Source organism: Equus asinus, chromosome 15 (genome assembly GCF_041296235.1).
Source record: "Equus asinus isolate D_3611 breed Donkey chromosome 15, EquAss-T2T_v2, whole genome shotgun sequence".
Classification (NCBI taxonomy): Eukaryota; Metazoa; Chordata; class Mammalia; order Perissodactyla; family Equidae; genus Equus; species Equus asinus.
Window position 1 is genome coordinate 30,168,017 of NC_091804.1, and position 18,078 is coordinate 30,186,094.

Sequence of the window (18,078 nt, forward strand, 5' to 3'; positions counted from 1 at the left end):
TTAGAGGTCCTGGAAAGGAGAAGATTGTAGCTACATGCCTGGTGTGCCCTTGGCCAACTTGTTCCAGTGGTGCTGAGGGTGTCAGAGATGCTAAGAGAGAAACTGGCCTCTTCGTATAAGCCAAGGGATGAAGATTCTCTCTGAGATGGAAAAGTCTGTGGTCCAGCCTGGGGGCATTGTTGTCCAGAGGAAGAAGCGTAGAATAGCCCAAGAGAGGATGCTTCGGCCAGTTCCGAGGCTTGAGTGGAGGCCAGGCAGGCTTTGTTTACTCCTGCAGTCATTAGATATTGACCTATGTCACATAACAATATCACAGTAGCTACAAAGTTTGTGGTTCCTACTCCCCTCCACCTTCAGAGCGTATAGTCTAGTGAAGACAGGGACAAATGCCTGCACAACTACATTATAGTGTTGGGTGTTCTTGGGGAGGGAACAGAAAGTGCATGAGAAGGGCACCTCACACAGCCTAGGGGCACCGGTGGAGGCTTCACAGAGGCAGTGACATTTAAGCTGAGACCTGGAGGCTAAGTAAGAATTAACTGGGTGAAATGAAGGCAGAGTAGGACAGGCAGAGGGAACAGCACATGGGAAGGTTCAGAGATGCAAGAGAGAGGGTGGTGCATGGGTGGTCCTGAAAGGGTCCCTGGTGGTTGGGGGTATGATGCCAGGAGAGGTGGGCAGAGGCCAGATCATGTAGGACCCAGAAGGGGCCAAGTGGCCAGTAGCCTGCCCCTTCCTTCCCCATCCATTAAGTAAGGATTGAGCACCTCCTGTGTACTGGGTACTGTCCTAGGCACTGTGGGTACGGTAACGAATGGGACAGATGCTGTACTGACCTCACAGAACTCCCAGGCTGCCAGGGGAATGGGTTCTCAGCAGGATGCTCAAGCCAGTTCTGGGCCTCTTCCTCTTCTTCTTTTTAAGCTGAGATATCATTCACATACCACAAAATTCACCCTTTAAAAGTGTGCAATTTGTGGTCTTTATATGTTTACAAAGTTGTGCAACCATTACCACTATCTAATTCTAGAAAATTTTCATCACCCTGAAAGGAAACCCTGTACCCATTAACAGTCACACCTCAGTCCCCACCCCCCTCAGCCTCTGGCAACCACTAATCTTCTATCTTTATGGATTTGCCTATTCTGGACACTTCTTAGAAATGGAATCATACACTATGTGTCCTTTTATGTCTGGCTTCTTTCACTTAGCATGATGTTTTGAAGGTTCTTCCATGTTGTAGCATGTATCAGCACTTCATTCCTTTTTATGGCAGTATAATATTCCACTGTATGAATACACCACATTTTATTTATCCATTCACCTGTGGATGGACATTTGGGTTGTTTCTGCTTTGGGGCTGTTATAAATAATGCTGCTATAAACATGTGTGTACGAGTTTTTGTGTGGACGTACATGTTCATTCCTCTTCGGTATATACCTAGGAGTGGAATCACTGGGTCATTTGGTAACTCTGTATTTACTTTCTGAGGAACTGCCAGACTGTTTTCCATGGAAGCTGCACCCTTTTACATTCCTACCAGCAGTGTACGAGGGCTCCAGTATCTCCACATCCTCGCCAGTACTTGTTATTGTCTGACCCTTCCTCTTCTCGAATGGGCCCTGGAGGGAGGCTGCCTGGCAAAGAGCAAGGCCTGGCTTCTGGGGCCTGGACCTGGGGATGAGGCTTTGAGCAAAGCCCAGGTCTTCCTTGCCCACCCTCCACCACGGCTGAGTCATCACCCGGGATCCTAGGGTGAAGTACCTGGCAGTGGGACAGGCTGCACTAGCCACTGCAGAAGCCACCATTAGACTTGACTGAGTCTCCACCTTCAACCCCAGGCAACTGGGCTCCCATGGAAGTGCTATTTCTGGCCATTTCTTCTCCAGGAAGAAGCAGTGGTGGGTGGAAAGGTTGAAATTGCTCAGTGGAGTGACTTTGGAATCAGTGCATTGAGGCCCCGGGCCAACCTTGACTCGAGAGGAGAGCAAAGAGGCTGATTTCTGAGAGTGCTGGCTCTTCTGGCATTGTCAAAGCAGAGGGCTGGGCTCCCTGCAGGCCTGACAGCACCCTGAGGAGCGGGGAGAGGAATCCTGGGCCAGAGGTGCTGGTTTGACCAGGCTGCAGGTGCGGGACCCTGTGAGACTCTGGCCAGAGCAGACCTGGGATCTGAGGAAGGGGAGGAAATGGGGTCAGCGTGGGCAGGATTTTCCATGGAGGAGGTGCAGCCCACTGGGTGGGGGGCAGCAGCTGGAGGCAGGCCGCCAGGTGCTTGGAATCGGGGAGTGGGGCAGCGTCTGCCTAGCATGGAGATGTGGCCGGAAGACACACAAAGGAAGTGGTGGAGCTCAGACTCCAGACTCAGCCCCAGAGCCGCCACTCAGTCGCTCTGGGGCCTCGGTCCTCATCTGCAAACCACACTAACAAGAGGTTGTCGCAATGACTGTTAGCTATCGTTGTTTTTATTATCATGGGATGTTCTAGAACACTGAACTATCCGCAGTATTCTTGACCTTCCTTCTCGCTTTTTGCCGTCTCTATGGCTCTCTTCATGCTAACATCTGTGTCCATCCCATGCTTCTCTCTGCAGCCCATGTTTCCTTCCCTGGGTCCTTGTTTGGCACAATTTTGGCAAAGTGGTTAAGTGTTCAGCTTAGGTTGGAGGCAACCAGGCCTGGATTAAAACCCCAGCTCTGCCTTTCCCAGACACGTGCCCTTGGGCAAGTCATTTCCCCTGTTCAAGCCTCAGCTTCAGTTTTCCCATCTGTAAATTGGGGCAATAATAGCAGGCAGTTAATTCATAACAGCAGGTCATTAGTCCTCATCACTGGATTAGGGGACTACTGAATTTGATGACACAAAGTGCTTAAGACAATGTCTGGTCCACAGTTGGTGCCAGATTGTAGAAAGAACGACCAAAGTTTGGGCAGAAGGAGTGAGCACTGGGATCCTGAGCAGGAGGGCAATGATGGATGTCCCGTGTCCCCTGGGAGTGGGCCGGAGGACTCCCATGGTCACTGCCAGGCCTGGCTGCATTGCCACTGGAGGCTCACAGAGGGGTATTTGCTGCTTCATTTCTGTACAGAATCCATCCTTGTTGCTTTCCAGTCCTGAGTCACACTCCTGTGGTGTGTCTGTGGGACTATGCACATGTCCCCAGAAGGAGCGCATGTCCCCACAATCCTGTGGCCCCAGGAACAAGCAGCTCTGTGGGCCCCCAGACCATTCTCCTCTTCCTCCTCCCTTCCTTCCTTTGTTCATTCACACAATAGATATTTCTTTTATTTTTATTTTTTAATAAAATTTGTTTATATTCAAAGTGTATAACATGATGTTTTGATATATATAAATATGTGTATATATTGAAATGATTAGTACAGTCAAGCTAATTAACATATCCATCTCTTCACGAGTTACTGTTTTTTGGAGATGTTGGTCAAAGGGTGTGCAGTTGCCCTTATGTAGGATGAATAAGTCTAGAGATCTAATGTACAGTGTGGTGACTAGAGTTAGTAATAATCCTGTACTGAGTACTAGAAATGTGTTAAGAGAGTAGATTTCAGGTGCTCTGGCTACAGTAGATATTTCTTGAGCCCCTGCCATGAACCAGGCTCCATTGACTAGGGACACCAGTCATTGAGACTGCCTGCCCTCATGGAGCCCGAAAAACTAAACAAATAACTATATAATTAATATATGCTAACTAATCACTCTGGAATTACAGACGGCAATAAGCGCCACTGGGAAGCAGAAATGCAGAACTGCAGGAATGCGGGGTCCTGTAGGAGAGAATAACTCGGGCAACTCGATTGAGATTGGGGTGGTCAGGGTGGGCCTCTCAGAGGAGGTGACATTTCAGCTGGAATCTGAAGGATGAAGAGGAGTTTGCTGGCCCAAGAGTAGGAAGAAAGAGGGCTCCAGGTGCAGGAAATTGGGATGCAAAGGTCTTGAGAAGCCCAGTTTTCGTTTTGTTTTGTTTTAGGAAATGAAAGAAGCCAGTGTGACTGAATTGGTAAGGGATTCTGGGAGGCGGTGGCATGGTGGGGTGAAGTGGGGGTGGGGAGGGGCAGAGACTAGCTCATGCAGCGCCTTGGAGGCAGTGGGAGGATAAGGCCTCATTGCTGGATGCTGGGCAGGAAAGGAGCAAGATGCCAAAGGAGGAGGGCTTGGTGAGTGGGTATCCCACGAATGTGACTGTGCAAATCACGTGGCCAGGTGGCAGCAGCTCAGCCCCAGGGTGCCCCCGGGCAGATGTAGATTGCCCAGAGTCCACCTCTGGTGGGCAGACACCTCTGTCTTGCTGTCCCTGTTTCCCCAGGGCAGAAGCAGGGACCACACCTGTGGTTGCACATCACTGACCAGCTGGAGATCAGGCAGTCTGCCCTGTGGGGCAGCGTGGGTCACAGCAAAGAAGGCATAAGCTTGTCAGTGGTGATTTCTCCCTGCAAAGGCAGCCACCACCAGCTTCCTGCCAACATGGGCTCGTTCAGCCTCACTCGCTACAGCTGGAGATGGAGGGGACCAGATGGCCCAGCTTGGCCCAGATTCCAGCCAGATTGCCAGGGAGGTGTGGGTGGAGCGACAGGGTTGGCGCTGGAGTGGGAATGTAGGAGAGGAGGGCGGGAGCCACCTCTTTGCCATCTCAGTGGGGCCTTGCCGGTATGGGGGGTGGTGGGGACATCGACTGCAACCTCACTGTGGTCCTTGAACCAGCAGATGCTCACAGTTCCCCAGAGAGAGACCTCTGTCTTGTATAACCAGGTCCAGGGCTCTTAAGAGATGCAAGATGTCGATGGTTGTATCGCCTGCACCCAGCTCAGGGCGGGACCAGACAGGAGCTCAGTGGTTATTTTTATTTTTATTTTTAAAATAAGTGATAGTAGGAGCTCTCAGGTATTGTCTTACTTAATCCTCACAGCAACCCCACAAAAGAGGCGCTGCTGTGATCCCCATTTTACAGATGAGGACACCAAGGCACAGAGAGGAGGAATAACTTGTCTAAAGCTACAGCTAAACAAATGTGTGCGAATAGGCGGGTCACTCTGAGAAACTGTTGGGCAAGCCTAGGAGTTGGGGCTTTGGGGGCAAGGAGCAGACCTGAGTGTGGGCAACCAGGAGAAGTGGTGGACACGCCTGGCTGGAGTAGGGAGCGTGCCCCTTTTTCTTTGTGCTCCCTGAGCCCCAGTCAATCTCTTAGACCTGCTCCCGTAAGCCAGCTTCCTCCATTGTGCAAGGGGCTCAGAGAGCAAGAGATAACCTTGGAGAGGAAAGGAGACAAGACTGCTGGGTACTGCTGATCAGGCTGCACACTGCACAACTCCAGGGCAAGCCATTCACATAGACTATGATGAGAACAGTGCCTCCTGGAATTGTGCAAGATGGCAGCCCTGTAGGCGGGACCTTGAAGACCAGGGTCTGCAAACCTTTTCTGTATAGGGCCAGATAGTAAATATTTTCCGCTGTGCAGGCCATACAGTCTTTGCTGTGACTACTCAGCTCTGCTGTTGTAGGGTGAAATCAGTCATAGGCAATATGTAAATGAGTGAAGGTGATGTTTCCAATGTAACTTAATTACAGAAACAGGCTGTCTGCCAGATTTCACCCGTGGGCCATAGTTTGCTGACCCCAGTGAAGGTCACAAAAGGATTGTGAACTTCATTCTAAGAGCAACGTGGAGCCACGAGAGGGTTTTAATTAGGGAGTGAGAGGAGGCGAATTTACATTTACCGTGGCCCTGAAGGATCTGACGGTGGCCCCCAGAGCTGCGATATTTCTTCTGTCCTGTTTGTGGGTCCCCAAGCCCTCTGTCTGCAAGAAGGGGCTGGGCCTGGGCCCTGAGGGCCTCTGATGCTTACGGAGGCAGAGGTCACTGCTGTCTGCTCTCCCATCACCCTCCTCCCACGCCAGCTCTCAACCAGGTTCACTCACTCAGCAGGGCTCCGGCCGTGCTGGTCCCCGTTCCTGGCCCCGGCGGCCGAGTGGAGCGGCCCTGTGGTCCACAGCCGGGCTGTGAAAGCTGAGGGTCCCATCTCCTGCACTTGGTAGTGTGTGACTGTGAACTGTGCTTCCCTGACCTTCCGTCTCCTCTCCTCCATAAGGGGAGTAATCCAGACGTGAGCCCATGAAAGGAAGTGGTTCTGCACTGACCTGGGCACGTAGGAAGGGCCCAGTAAGAAGACACTGTTGGTGTAACAATCATTTTTCTCGCCAAACCCCAGAGGCAGGCAAGCCTGGCTGTGCACTGGGTCTTGGGCTGTGTCCAGAGCCAGGCTCCCAGCTAGAGGAGAAGCAGAACCTCCCAGGGGGCCTTGGCTCCTGAATATTAAGGACTCCTTAGAGGTGGGGATGATTTGTCCCACCTCTGGGGCTGAAAATAACTGCCCGCCATTGGAGTAATTACATGTTCTGAGCTCCCACACAGCACGGAGAACACCCCAATAATTACTGCACACAAACACTGCTTTTGGCAGCTGATGCTTAATTTCTGCCTCACAGAGTGTCTCCTGGACATGAAACCTGGTCCACCACCCACCCCCATGAGATTTGAACCCTCGCCTCTTGTAAGCAGAACCTTCCGGAAACCCATCCTGCCCTGGGGCATAATGGCAGCTTCTACTCTCCCAAAGGCCATCTGCCAGGGCCGGGCATCCCCACTGGCCCTTGGACAGGCTGGGCCTCAGTGACCAGTGGCTCCACCATCATCCCCTCACACGGCCCTGAGGCTGAGACCAGCTCCCAGGTCACCCGCGGCTCTGCAGGAAGGCCCTCCAGGCGGTACTGCACACTGCAGACACGAGCCCTCTGGGGTCAGCATCAGAGGGTGGTTGGCTTTGCTCAGAGATGGAGAGGCTGTGTCCTTGCACAGAGCTATGGGCTGTTGATTAGGTGAAGGTCCTGGAAGGGTTTTTGAGGACTTACTGTGTGCTAGGTCTTAGGGAAAGAGTAGTAAGTGTCAGGTCACGGTCTTGCCCTCTTGGGGCTTACTGTCCAGTGGGCAGACAGATCTGGAGCTCATAGTTACCCAAATAGTTATGTAATTATAGTTGCAATAAGGCTATAAATGAGATGTATAGGAGCTGTGGGTGTGCATAACCCGGAGCATGCCCTCTTCTGGGGAGTTTGAACTGAGACCCAAAGGATGAGGAGCGAGGCAGGTGTGTGTGTGTGTGTGTGTGTGTTTTAGAGATGGATGCAAGGATAGATGGATGTATGGATGGGTGGAGGTATGGGTGGATGGTGGATGAATGATGGATGGATGGATGGGTGGATGTATGGGTGGATGGTGGATGAATGATGGATGGATGGATGCATGCAGGCGTGGATGATGGTGGATACATGGATGATGGATGGATGCATGGGTGGATCCACTGATGGATGGTTGAGTCTTTCAGGTCATGGGAACAGGCTCTGGAAAAGCTCAGAGGCCAGAGGAAGTATGGTGCCTCTGTAGCTGACCAAAGACCATTGCGGAAGGTGTTTGGAGTTTAAGTAATGAGACTGGGGAGGCAGGCAGGTGGGATCACTGTGTACAGCTGGGCAAGTTGTGCACTATACTGCTCCAGGGGTGCCAGTCTTATGGACCACGGTGTGAATGGTGCCCCTGGAATTGTACAAGATGGGGGCCTCTAGGCAGGGGGCACCTCATGCAGACCTTGCCTCCATAGTAAGGGTTTTGGGCTTTGTTCCCAGACCAGTGGGCAGCCATGGAAAGGTTTTAGCAGTTGGTGATGGGGCTAATTTCCATCTCTAATGCCCCGAAGCAGCGCTGTCCCGTAGAACTTTCTGTGAAGATGGAAATGTTCTATTTCTGCATTTTCTAATATGGCAGCCACATGTGGCTGTTGAGCACTTGAAATGTGGCCAGAGCGACTGAGGAAGTGAATTTTGGATTTTTATGAATTTAAATTTAAAAAGCCCTAGTAGCCAGCTGTGGCTAGTGGTTCCATATGGACAGGGCAGCTCCAGAGGATCTGACCGTATCCAGTACAAACTCCTGTCACTCCTAATCCCCAGCAGCAATGAGTGCGTCTTGAGAATGTCTACTGGAGATGTCACCTCTTGCTGGGAGGCCGGGTGGAGGCCTCAACCTCCCCTTCACAGGAGCCTCTGTTCACGCTCGGGCCGAGGGTGCCACTGGAGCTGTGGGACTGGGAGCTGGGCCTGATGAGGATGGAGCCGAGGGGCCTTCCCTGTCCCCACTGCCCCTGGCTCCCCTGGGGTTGCTGACTGGGTCTTCGTCCTGTGGAACAGGTGGCCTTCTTCCCGCCCTTCACAGCCCAGTCCTAGTTTGTTCCCCAACAGCAGAGGCAAATTGATGAGGAAGCCACCTTGGCCCTGCCCCAGTGCATAGGTGGTGGGTGGTGTGGAGATGGTGTCCAAGTGGACATTAGGGAACGTGGACTTTGGGTCATGTTTCAGGGGGAGCCCAACTTGGTGGGGTGGGAGGGGGCACACAGGGGCTGGGGCTGGTCTGCTCCTCCCACTCGCAGACCCAGGCCTCCATCCCTGGCTTTATCAGCACCCTGAGGGCCTCACACACAAGCCAGCTTATATGTCCAAGTTCATCCACTAGCCCCGCCGACAGCCACCCCTTGGTCACCCCTTCAGCCTAGAGGCACACTCACCCATTGGCTGCCCGGTCCACCCTTGGGAAGCTGGATCCAGGGAAGAGGCCTGTGCAGGCCTTGCAAGCAGGCTCGGAGCCACTGGACAGGGCAGGGAAGGAGGGGCCAGAAGCGGAAGCATGGGCTCTGCTGGACTCATCCCATTGGCACCCTGGACTCCTCACTTCATAGGAGAGATGGAGCTAGAGGCTGGCCAGAGATGGGCCTCCTAAGCTCAGGGGCCAGGGCAGGAGTCGCAGCTGCCAAGACCAGGAAGGGGCCTGCAGGGCTTGTGGGCTAGGCATTTGATGTTGGTCTCACCCTACCCAGACTCTGAGCCACATGAGGGCAGAGCCTGGTGTCTCTTGCTCATTGGTGTATCCCTGCATCTTTCCCCATGCTGGCAGGGACCTCGGGGAGAGTGGGTCTTGCCTGGGCCCCCCACATACCTGCACACCCGGTGTGTGATAGGACACTCACTCCTGTCCCCTCTGTTGCAGTACGCTACTTCCTGAAGAATAAGGTCAGCCCTGATTTGTGCAATGAGGATGGACTCACAGCCCTGCACCAGGTAAGGCTGGGCTTACTGGGGTCCCCGCTCCCTGCTCCCCACCTGTACAGGTGCCCCATCCCCCTGCATTTTCCTGCCCAGAACCCTCAGGGAAGAGGGGGGGAAGGGGAGCTGCAGCTGCCCCATCTGAAAGGCTCTTGTCTGCTTTGGAGATGTATGTGTCTGTTACAAACACCCACAGAGCCCCTGTGCACACGCGCGTGGCGCACACCCAGCCTCCGAGGACAGGGAGCCTCTGTCCACTGCATCCTGACTGCCAGCAAAGGCTTGATAAACAAAGCAAGTTTGTTTGGAGCTTGACAGTTTATGAAGCCCGTTCGTTCACACCCGCCAAGGCATCCATGCACCCCAGCGACAAGGGTGATTGATGGGGGTCATGTGACCTGCCTAAGGTCACACAGCCATGAACTATGGCCATGAACTATGGGCCACACATCTTTTCCAGGGCAGTGTGATGGTCCCAGCCCTCGTGGCTGGAGAGGGGCTGCTGGCTGTCATCTTTCTCTTGGATGCTGCAACAGCCTCCTAACTGGTCCCCAGCATTCTGTTGGCCCTGCCTGCCATGACTCATTCTCCTTGCAGTGGCCACAGGGATGCTCCAGTTAAACCTCTACTGGCGGTACTCAAAGCACTCTGGGGTCTTTCCATAAGGCCCCTCGAGGCCTGGCCCCTGCTGAGCCCTCCATGCTTCCTGGTTCTTCAGGTGCACAGCTTTCAATTCCTTGTACACACTGTGTCCCCACCACACTTCCCCCCTGTACCTGGGTACATCCACTGGAGCCCCAGTTGACAGCCAGAGCCTGGGAGCTGTGCTGTGACATTCTTACCCTTTTCTCTTGAGTACCCCCTTTGTTAGGCATTTAAGCCGTTAGCATGATCATTTGATGTTGTCCCTCCTGCCCGGACCTGAGCCACGCCAGAGCACAGCCCGTGTCTCTTGCTCATTGGGGTATCCCAGCATCATTCTCCATGCTGGCATACAGTAGGTGCTTAATATGTGCATGCTGATTTAATGAATGAACACACTGAAGCCTCCTTGTGCCCTAGCCCGAGTTTCTGAGCAGGTGGACTTGAATGCAGCCTGGTGGGTGGGAGGACAGCTGCCAGAACCCTGGGCTGGTGTGAGCCCCTCCATCTCCCCGTGAGGGCAGGAAGGGTGGACAGAGGCTGGCCTCTGCCCTGCCCGTAAGGCCGAGAGGCAAGTCTCCACCCTCAGCCCGCAGCCCAGTAGCACCTTGTGTGTCCTCTTGGCTTCTCCTCTTGTCCCGTAGGGCTTCAGGTGTCCACAAATTCTAGCTGTGTGATCTTGGATGAGTTAATTAAACTCTCTGTGCCTCGCTTTCCTCATCTGTAAAAGAGGAATAACAAGTACCCATCTCCTTGCATTGTTGGGAGGATTAGACAAATACACATTAAAAATGCTTCAAGCATCACTTAATGCAGATAAATGTTAGGTATTAGTATTATTAAAATTTGTCACATGTTCACTTCTCTGCAAAGCTACTTCCCTTATGTGAAGTGTGGGTTGATCCTCACAACAACCCTCTGAAATATTATTATCCCCACAGACAACCCTGCGCCCAGCCCCCATCCCAGCTCTTGCTCGGGTGGGGTCTCTCAGGTGCGGGCTGGTCCAGCCCAGGGATACCCCTCTTGCAAAACTGCAATTCTGGGTACACAATCCCCTCCTCCTTCAACTTGGGGCTCCCCACAACCCATCCTCATGTTTTCTGCAGCCCCTAAGTGTGGGATCTCTGGCCCTCCTGTCCCCTGACCTCAGGGGCTGGGCTGCTCCTCCTCCTGTGGACGGGGCTCGCCAGACCCATCTCCCGGCGACGGCCTGGGGCCCCTCCCCTGTCCTCGCTGCCTCACTCCGGCGCCTTTGGCGCCCTCTGCCGGCCATGCCGTGTCCCTGCATGGTTCTCCTGACACCCGCGGCAGCCTTGCCTGAGGGGCTGGGGTCTCCCGGGCCCCGCCTGTCCTGTCCGGAGAGAGACCCTCAGACCCAGCCAGCCCCACACCCGCTGGCGCAGAAAGAGAACCTGGGTCTCGCACCATCTGTGCAAACGGCTGCTCCTTCCCACGTGTCCTTCAGGCGCCGAGCCCTGGCTCTGCTGGAGTGGGGTGGGGGCTAGGGTGCCGCCCCTTCCCAGTCCCGCACCCCCCTGAGACCATGGGCTCCCGCAAGCGCCCTGCTCCTTCTGCTGACATCCAGCCACTTCTCCCCATGCCCACAGTCACTTGTGTAGGCCAGGCCACCATCATCTCTTAATTGGGTGATTTCAACATAGCTTCTCACCGTCCCCTCCCAAAAAAGCGGCACACATGCAGTCTGTTCGCCACATGCAAGCAGAACAGGGAGTAAAGAGCGAGCAAGTGTGATATTGCTGCTGCTCTGACTATAACCTCAGCGTCCCAGCTGCCCTGAGGGTCGAGCCCTTCCATGCATGGGCGGTGCTGAGTACAGGGCCCCGACTGCCTCTCCATCCCGCACCCTGGAAAGTGGCTCCCTGTCTTCTTCCTCCTCTGTCCTCGCCTCTCCCGGTTCATGGCCCTGGCTTCAGCCCCCTCTGTCCCCTTGGAATCTTTCACTCTGTCCCTGGAGTTTGGGGGCTCCACTGGCTGCGGGAGCCCTGCCAGCCTCTCTGGGGGGCTAGGCTACTTGGGGCTTCCCCAAGAACTGAGCTCCTGGGTCAGAAATACCTAAGTCAGAGGTTTCAAACCATCATCTAGGGCCACATGTTGGAGGCCACCGCTGGGAAAGGGGACCTCTCCCAACTCCCTCACCCTCACCGACACACACCCCTGCTCCAAACCGAGCAGCCCTGCTTGGATTTATTAGTTATCTAAGTTAGAGTTTTCCATACAATTTTGTTTGAAGAAAGCCTTCTGGAATTAAAAAGAAAATGTCTTAAAGCTTCATTCAAAATTTCATCCCGTTCTACCAATATTTGCAAACATTTTATAGCTGACTTTATTTTTATATTATCTTTATATTTTTGTCTTGTCTATTATTTACTTACTCCAAAGAAACAGGCTCAGAAAGGTTAAGTGGCTTGCCCGAGATCACACAGCATGTAAGTCATGGAGTTGGGTTCAAACTCAGGCAGTTCAGCCCCACTGTCCTTTTCGTGGTCTCTCAAGGGGAACCTGGTATGTCCCCACCGGGGCCCTGGGCCCTGCCTGGAGCTGACCCTGCCTGTGTCCCTCTCTCGCAGTGCTGCATCGACAACTTTGAGGAAATTGTTAAGCTGCTCCTTTCCCACGGTGCCAATGTGAACGCCAAGGACAATGAGCTGTGGACGCCCCTGCATGCCGCGGCCACCTGCGGCCACATCAACCTGGTGAAGATCCTCGTTCAGTAGTACGTGCCCTTCTCTCACCTGAGAACAGTCTCTGCTCCACCTCTTGATTTTTCCCAAGTTCCTTTTTTTTCTTTCTCTCTATGTCTGTTTCTCCTTCACTCTTGGTCTCTCCTTGTCTTTTGCACTCCATGTCTCTCTTCATTCTCTCTCTCTCTTCATTCTCTTTTTGTTCCTAAATATGATTGTGGTCAAATACACGTGACATACAATTTACCATCCTTGCATTACAGGAATAAATCCCATCTGGTCATGGTGGATGATCCTTTTAATATACTGCTGAATTTGGTTTGCTAGTATTTTGTTGAGGATTTTTGCATCCGTGTTCATAAGGGATATTGAGCTGTACTTTCCTTTTCTTGTGTCTTTGTCTGGCTTTGTATCAGGGTATCATTCTCTTTTTTTAAAATCTCTTTTTCTCTCTCTGTCTCCATGAGTCCATGAATCTCTATATTCATCTCCTCCACTCTCTTTGTGTATTGTTGCCTTTAAAAAAAAATTGTATTGAGGTCATATTGGCTTTTAATATTGTTGCCATTTTTGTTTTCCTTGCTATCAAAAAAAAAAAGCAAAAACAAAAAAAACAAGCCTACTTTCTTGGCTCTGCCTCCCAAATCTTGTCCACATGCTTTTCTTTGGGTAGAACCTTTTTGGGGGCACCATGGATCAATATCTTCCCAGGAGTGAGACCATTTCTCTCTATATGGCTCTGACTGTTTTTTCCATCCTGAAATTCTTTCTAATCTGCTCAGGGGCTATAAATACACAGAAAAGGCAACATTCAATTTCAGGTGTACTCTTAAATTCCTCTAAGAATTGGTGGGCACTTTAGGTGGGCAAGGCCCCGAGCTGAGCACTAGGCATTCAGGGATGCAAAAGTCCTGAGGAACGAGGCAGAAAATCAGGTGATTTTAGGACATAGACGAGACAGAGTGCTTCTGGTGGGTTTGGGTCCCGGGAGGCCAAGGGGAGTGTCTAAGTGCAAGGAGTCAGGAAGAGTGGCCGTGAGCAGGTGACATTTTGCAGAGATCTTGGCAGAGCAATAAAAGTCCATCGGGTGACTGCTGGGGCCAAAGGGTGGATGGAGATGATAGTACTGCTACCCTGGCTCAGAGAGGTGGATTAGCTTGCCCAAGGGCACACAGGAGCTCGGAGAGGTCACAGTAGAGGGCTGTTAGGTCCAAGGACTAACTGGTGGCCCATGCCCGCACCTCTGATGAGAACCTGGGTGTGGCTAAGTCTGCCAAGAGCATGAAGCGGCGATGGTCCAGTTAGTGATGGTGTGAGAGGAAAAGAGAGTGGTACCAGCCTAGTGCAGTGGATCCCTAACACAGATCTGTACCAGAATCACTGGTGCATGGGTTTAAAATACCGGATCCTGAGCCCCACCCTCCAAGAGACTGTTTCGGGAGGTCTGGAGTGGAGCCCAGGAAGCTGCGTTTTATTTCAGTGGTTCCCGGGTAATCCTGCTGCAGGGCATCCCAGGACCGCGCTCGGGAACCGCTGGCCCAAAAGGCAAATTCCTCCCAGGAGCCCCAAGGCTCTGTCCTGCCCCTGTCCTTTCGGCCCTTTGGGCAGGGACTTGGAGAAGGAGGTGGGGGATAACCAAGGATGTTTCTACATGTGGACACAGACTGAAATAGAATGTGGAGAAGTGAAAAGAGCTGGCACACCAGAAACCTGGCTTTGAGTCTTGATCCTCACACATCCTAGCTGTGTGACATTGGGCAAGTGACTGAACCTGTCTGAGTCTTTGCTTCCCCTTGAGTGGGATCAGGCCAACAATAATGACCCAAGAGGACTATTATGAGGATAAGTAAGATGGTGTGTGTAAAGAGCTTAGATCAAGCCTGGCTCTAAGCAGATGCCTCGTAAGTGGTGCTGCTGCCGTTAATGTTGTTTTTGTGATCGTCACCAAGGAGGACTTTGACATCTGTCCTGCTGGTTCACCAGAACAGGAAGCTGGGGGAGATCTGCTGGGACAGCTCTCCTGGGGCCCCTGGGATCCTGAAGCCACTGTCCTTGCTGGGATGTCCTGTGGTGGGGTTGTGGTGCTGGGGTGCACAGGGGGGTTGTGAGGGAGAGGCTGGAGGGCAGGGGCAGTCAGACCCACCCTGGCCACACCTCCCTGGCCCTCACCCCGGCGCTTTCTCTGCAGTGGGGCCGACTTGCTCGCCGTCAACTCTGATGGGAACATGCCGTATGATCTCTGCGAAGATGAGCCCACCCTGGATGTCATCGAGACGTGCATGGCATACCAGGGTAAGGGCAGGACGACATCCCATGAAGTGGGCTCAGCGCCGAGGTGTGGTCTCTTAAGCAGCACAGGTGAACCAGTTAGCTGGCCCTGCGCCTGCCTGCCTCACGCTCAGTGCTCAGAATCAGGATGGGTCCTCATTATTGTTTTCCGTGTGATTAACAAGATGAGGCCACGGAAGGACCCTGGGAAACGTGTGGTGCAGAAGGGAGGTATTGTTCTCATCCGTGTCACCCACACACGCGGGCAGCCTCAGCTGGCCTCCTCTCCTCTTTGTCAGCTGTGACAATTCGATTCAATAAACAGTCACAATAAAGATATATTCCCATTTGGGAAAATAATCAGAAGTCAAGAACATTTGCGGCTGCCTGCTCTGTGCCAGGCACCACGCTGGCTGCCAGGGGCCCAAATAAACAAGATGTGGGCTTTTCTCAGCTCACAAATGGGCTTCAGAGAGGAAACAAATGTAGCAATCAGAGAGACCTGCCCGCCCCCACCACCCCACAGACATGCTTCTGAAGCGTGTCCTCAGGAAGACATCTCAAACCCAGACCGTCGGCTGCAGCCGGAGCTCCTGCCGGGTCCTGCCCTTGGGTTTTCTCCCAGGTCACTGCAGTAGCTGCCGATTCAGTCTCTCCGTTTCCGGACACCCAGGCTTTTTCTAATTCATCTTCCACAGAGGTTCTTAACCATTTCTGTGCCAATCTCGTGAATCTATAGACCCCTTCTCACAATAATGTTTTTAAACGCAGTTATCAAAATCATAGGATTATAAAGGAAACCAATTATATTAAAATACAGCTACCAAAATATTTTTAAATGTGTTATATAGAAACTTTTAAATTCATGAAACAGTTAGACAACATGATATGAAAATACCTGTAGTTTCTGTTGGTGATAAAGACACAGGCATTGCTAATTCAACTGTGAATTTTGCCTCTATTCTAATGGAAGGAAATGCTGCATTTCATTGAAAGCTTAGAGAAAATAAACGTGATTCTTTTCTCTCCTTTCAAGTTTACAGAGCTCTCCTGAATTCTATACACGAATACTTGATCTGATGGACCTTTCTCAGAGCATGTTACTCTCTTCTTAAATACCATTAGTAGCTGCCATTAACACAGACTTTTTGGCCAGAGATTCAGGTTTTAAGTGTCTTTCTGGGTCCCTCCACCTCAGCTGACTCCACTCTGCATTTGAAAGTTATATGTTCATTAATTCAGCGATTTCTGTAGCAAAAACTCATTGAGTCTGTGCCTGGTGCTACAGACACAGCTGTGGATGAGACGAAGGAAGATGAAGGAAACAGATAGAGACCCTGGTCAGATAGGGCACTCAGGGGAGGCCAGCTGGGGAGGTGATCCTAAAGATAGGGTGGTCAGGGGAGGTGATCCTAAATATGGGGTGGTCAGGGGAGGTGATCCTAAAGATAGGATGGTCAGGGGAGGTGATCCTAAAGGTGGGGTGGTCAGGGAAGGCCAGCGGGGGAGGTGATCCAGGCCAGACCAAAAGGATGAGAAGGAGCCAGCAATCTGAGCAGTTAGAGGCAGGTAGGTGGATGGTAGGGATTTCCAGGTAGGAGAACAGCATACATACCATAACTGATGTTGTACAGGGCCTGCTGGGTGTCAGGCAGGAATGGCCCTTGTTCTCTGAGCCAGTGCAGGGTGCTTGTGTTCCTACGGCTCGGGAATAATGATCTATGGGCGTGTCTGTTTACCGCCTTGACTAGCGGACGCTGGGGAGCGGGAGCCTTGCCTCCCCCATCTGCCTCCTTTCCCCTCTTGGGGCCTGGGCCTGGGAGTGCTGAATAAATCCCCCCTTCCCCACTGCAGGCATCACCCAAGAGAAAATCAACGAGATGCGGGCGGCTCCTGAGCAGCAGATGATTGCGGACATCCACTGTATGATTGCAGCAGGCCAGGACCTTGACTGGATAGATGCCCAGGGTGCCACACTGGTAAAGAGATGGGCTGCACTGGTTTGGGCTAGGGGGTCAGGACCAGAACCAAGACCATCTAGGGCTGAAGTGGGTCAGCACCTGAGAGAGGCAAAACCTATACAGCTGGGGCCTGTCCGTGGCCTTGGACCCCCTCCAGCCCCCTTAGGGGCCAGGGTTGCCCCTAGAACATGAAGGGGTAGCAGAGCGGGGCTGAGCTGCTTTAAGAGTCTGGCCGCTCAGCTGGGGCTGGGAGTTAGGAGCCCTGGGGGGAAGCTTGGCTCTGTTGTTCACCTGTTCTGTCTCCAATTTCCTCCTTTACCTCAAGCTCCGGGTGTCCATCTTGAGCTCATTATTTCCCTCTCTTCCAGTGATGTCCCCCGCTTAAGGACTGGTGTCACCATTCATCCACTCACCCATGCTGTCTTGCTTTGCACCTTCCTTTCCTCTGCCTCCGTGTCTCCTCTCCCACTTCCCTGCCTGGCCTCATCAGCAATCCCCATATTGCTGCAACAGCCTCTCCTCTGGGTTCCCTGACTTCAGAGTCCAGACACCCCCAGTCATCCATCCATCCATTGTCCATCCATCCATCCAGTCAAAACCCACCTCCTCTGTGCCATGTGTTTTTCTAGACCCTGGAGATATAGAACAATGGAACCTTCTTCTCTCTCAAATCTGCCTGGTTAGCTCCACTCACCCTTTCAGCTCAAGGGTCAGTGATGTGGGAAACCTTGACCTCTCTCCATAGATTATCAGAGCACAATGCAGCCAAACATTGGGGAGAGTCTGCTTCTGCAGCCTCTAAACTGAAAATGAGAGCGTGGCCTTGGAAGCCCAAGGCCCCCCCCCCCCCCCCCCCCACCGCTTGCTGATGGCTGGACCCTGCCCTAGGCTTGGGGTCCATGCCAGTCATGAGCCCTCAGAGGTCTCAGAATCCTGAGCTCCCCAGGTAGGGCTCAGAGGTGCCAAGTTTTCCTGTAGTTCCTCAGGCCTGACCTCTTGGCTCAGGTGTGGTAACTGGGCTTCTCCCACCCTCTGCCTCATGCCTTTTTCTATTACCTGGGTCCCTCCTCAGATCACCTTCTCCTCCCAGCGCTCAAGGATGAAGTCAGGTAGTAGGATTGGATGCCGCAGTATGAAGTCAAGGCCAGGCTGAACCAGAGCATTGCCCACCCTGCCTGGGGCTCCTTTGGGTCTGTGGCTGGGCCCTCCAAACACACAGATCTTCTCCTCTTGGGCTCGGCTGGCCTCAGGGTGGCCACACCCACATGGGCCGGGCATGTACCAGGTCTCAGGTCTTCCCAGTAAAGTGGGGATACTAACAGAACAGGTCTTGTATGGTGCC

General features: G+C 52.7%; 1 protein-coding gene across 3 annotated transcripts in view; it reads left to right on the forward strand.

The window, feature by feature from the left end:
* Positions 1–18,078, forward strand: part of PPP1R16B (protein phosphatase 1 regulatory subunit 16B) — a 99,290-nt gene that overhangs the window by 67,706 nt on the left and 13,506 nt on the right. For all 3 annotated transcript variants that reach the window (XM_070485929.1, XM_014847196.3, XM_014847198.3), the window contains exons 3-6: positions 9,105–9,175; positions 12,394–12,539; positions 14,696–14,799; positions 16,630–16,754. In XM_070485929.1, the coding sequence (XP_070342030.1) occupies positions 9,105–9,175; positions 12,394–12,539; positions 14,696–14,799; positions 16,630–16,754 (446 nt within the window). The remainder of the gene's footprint in view (positions 1–9,104; positions 9,176–12,393; positions 12,540–14,695; positions 14,800–16,629; positions 16,755–18,078) is intronic.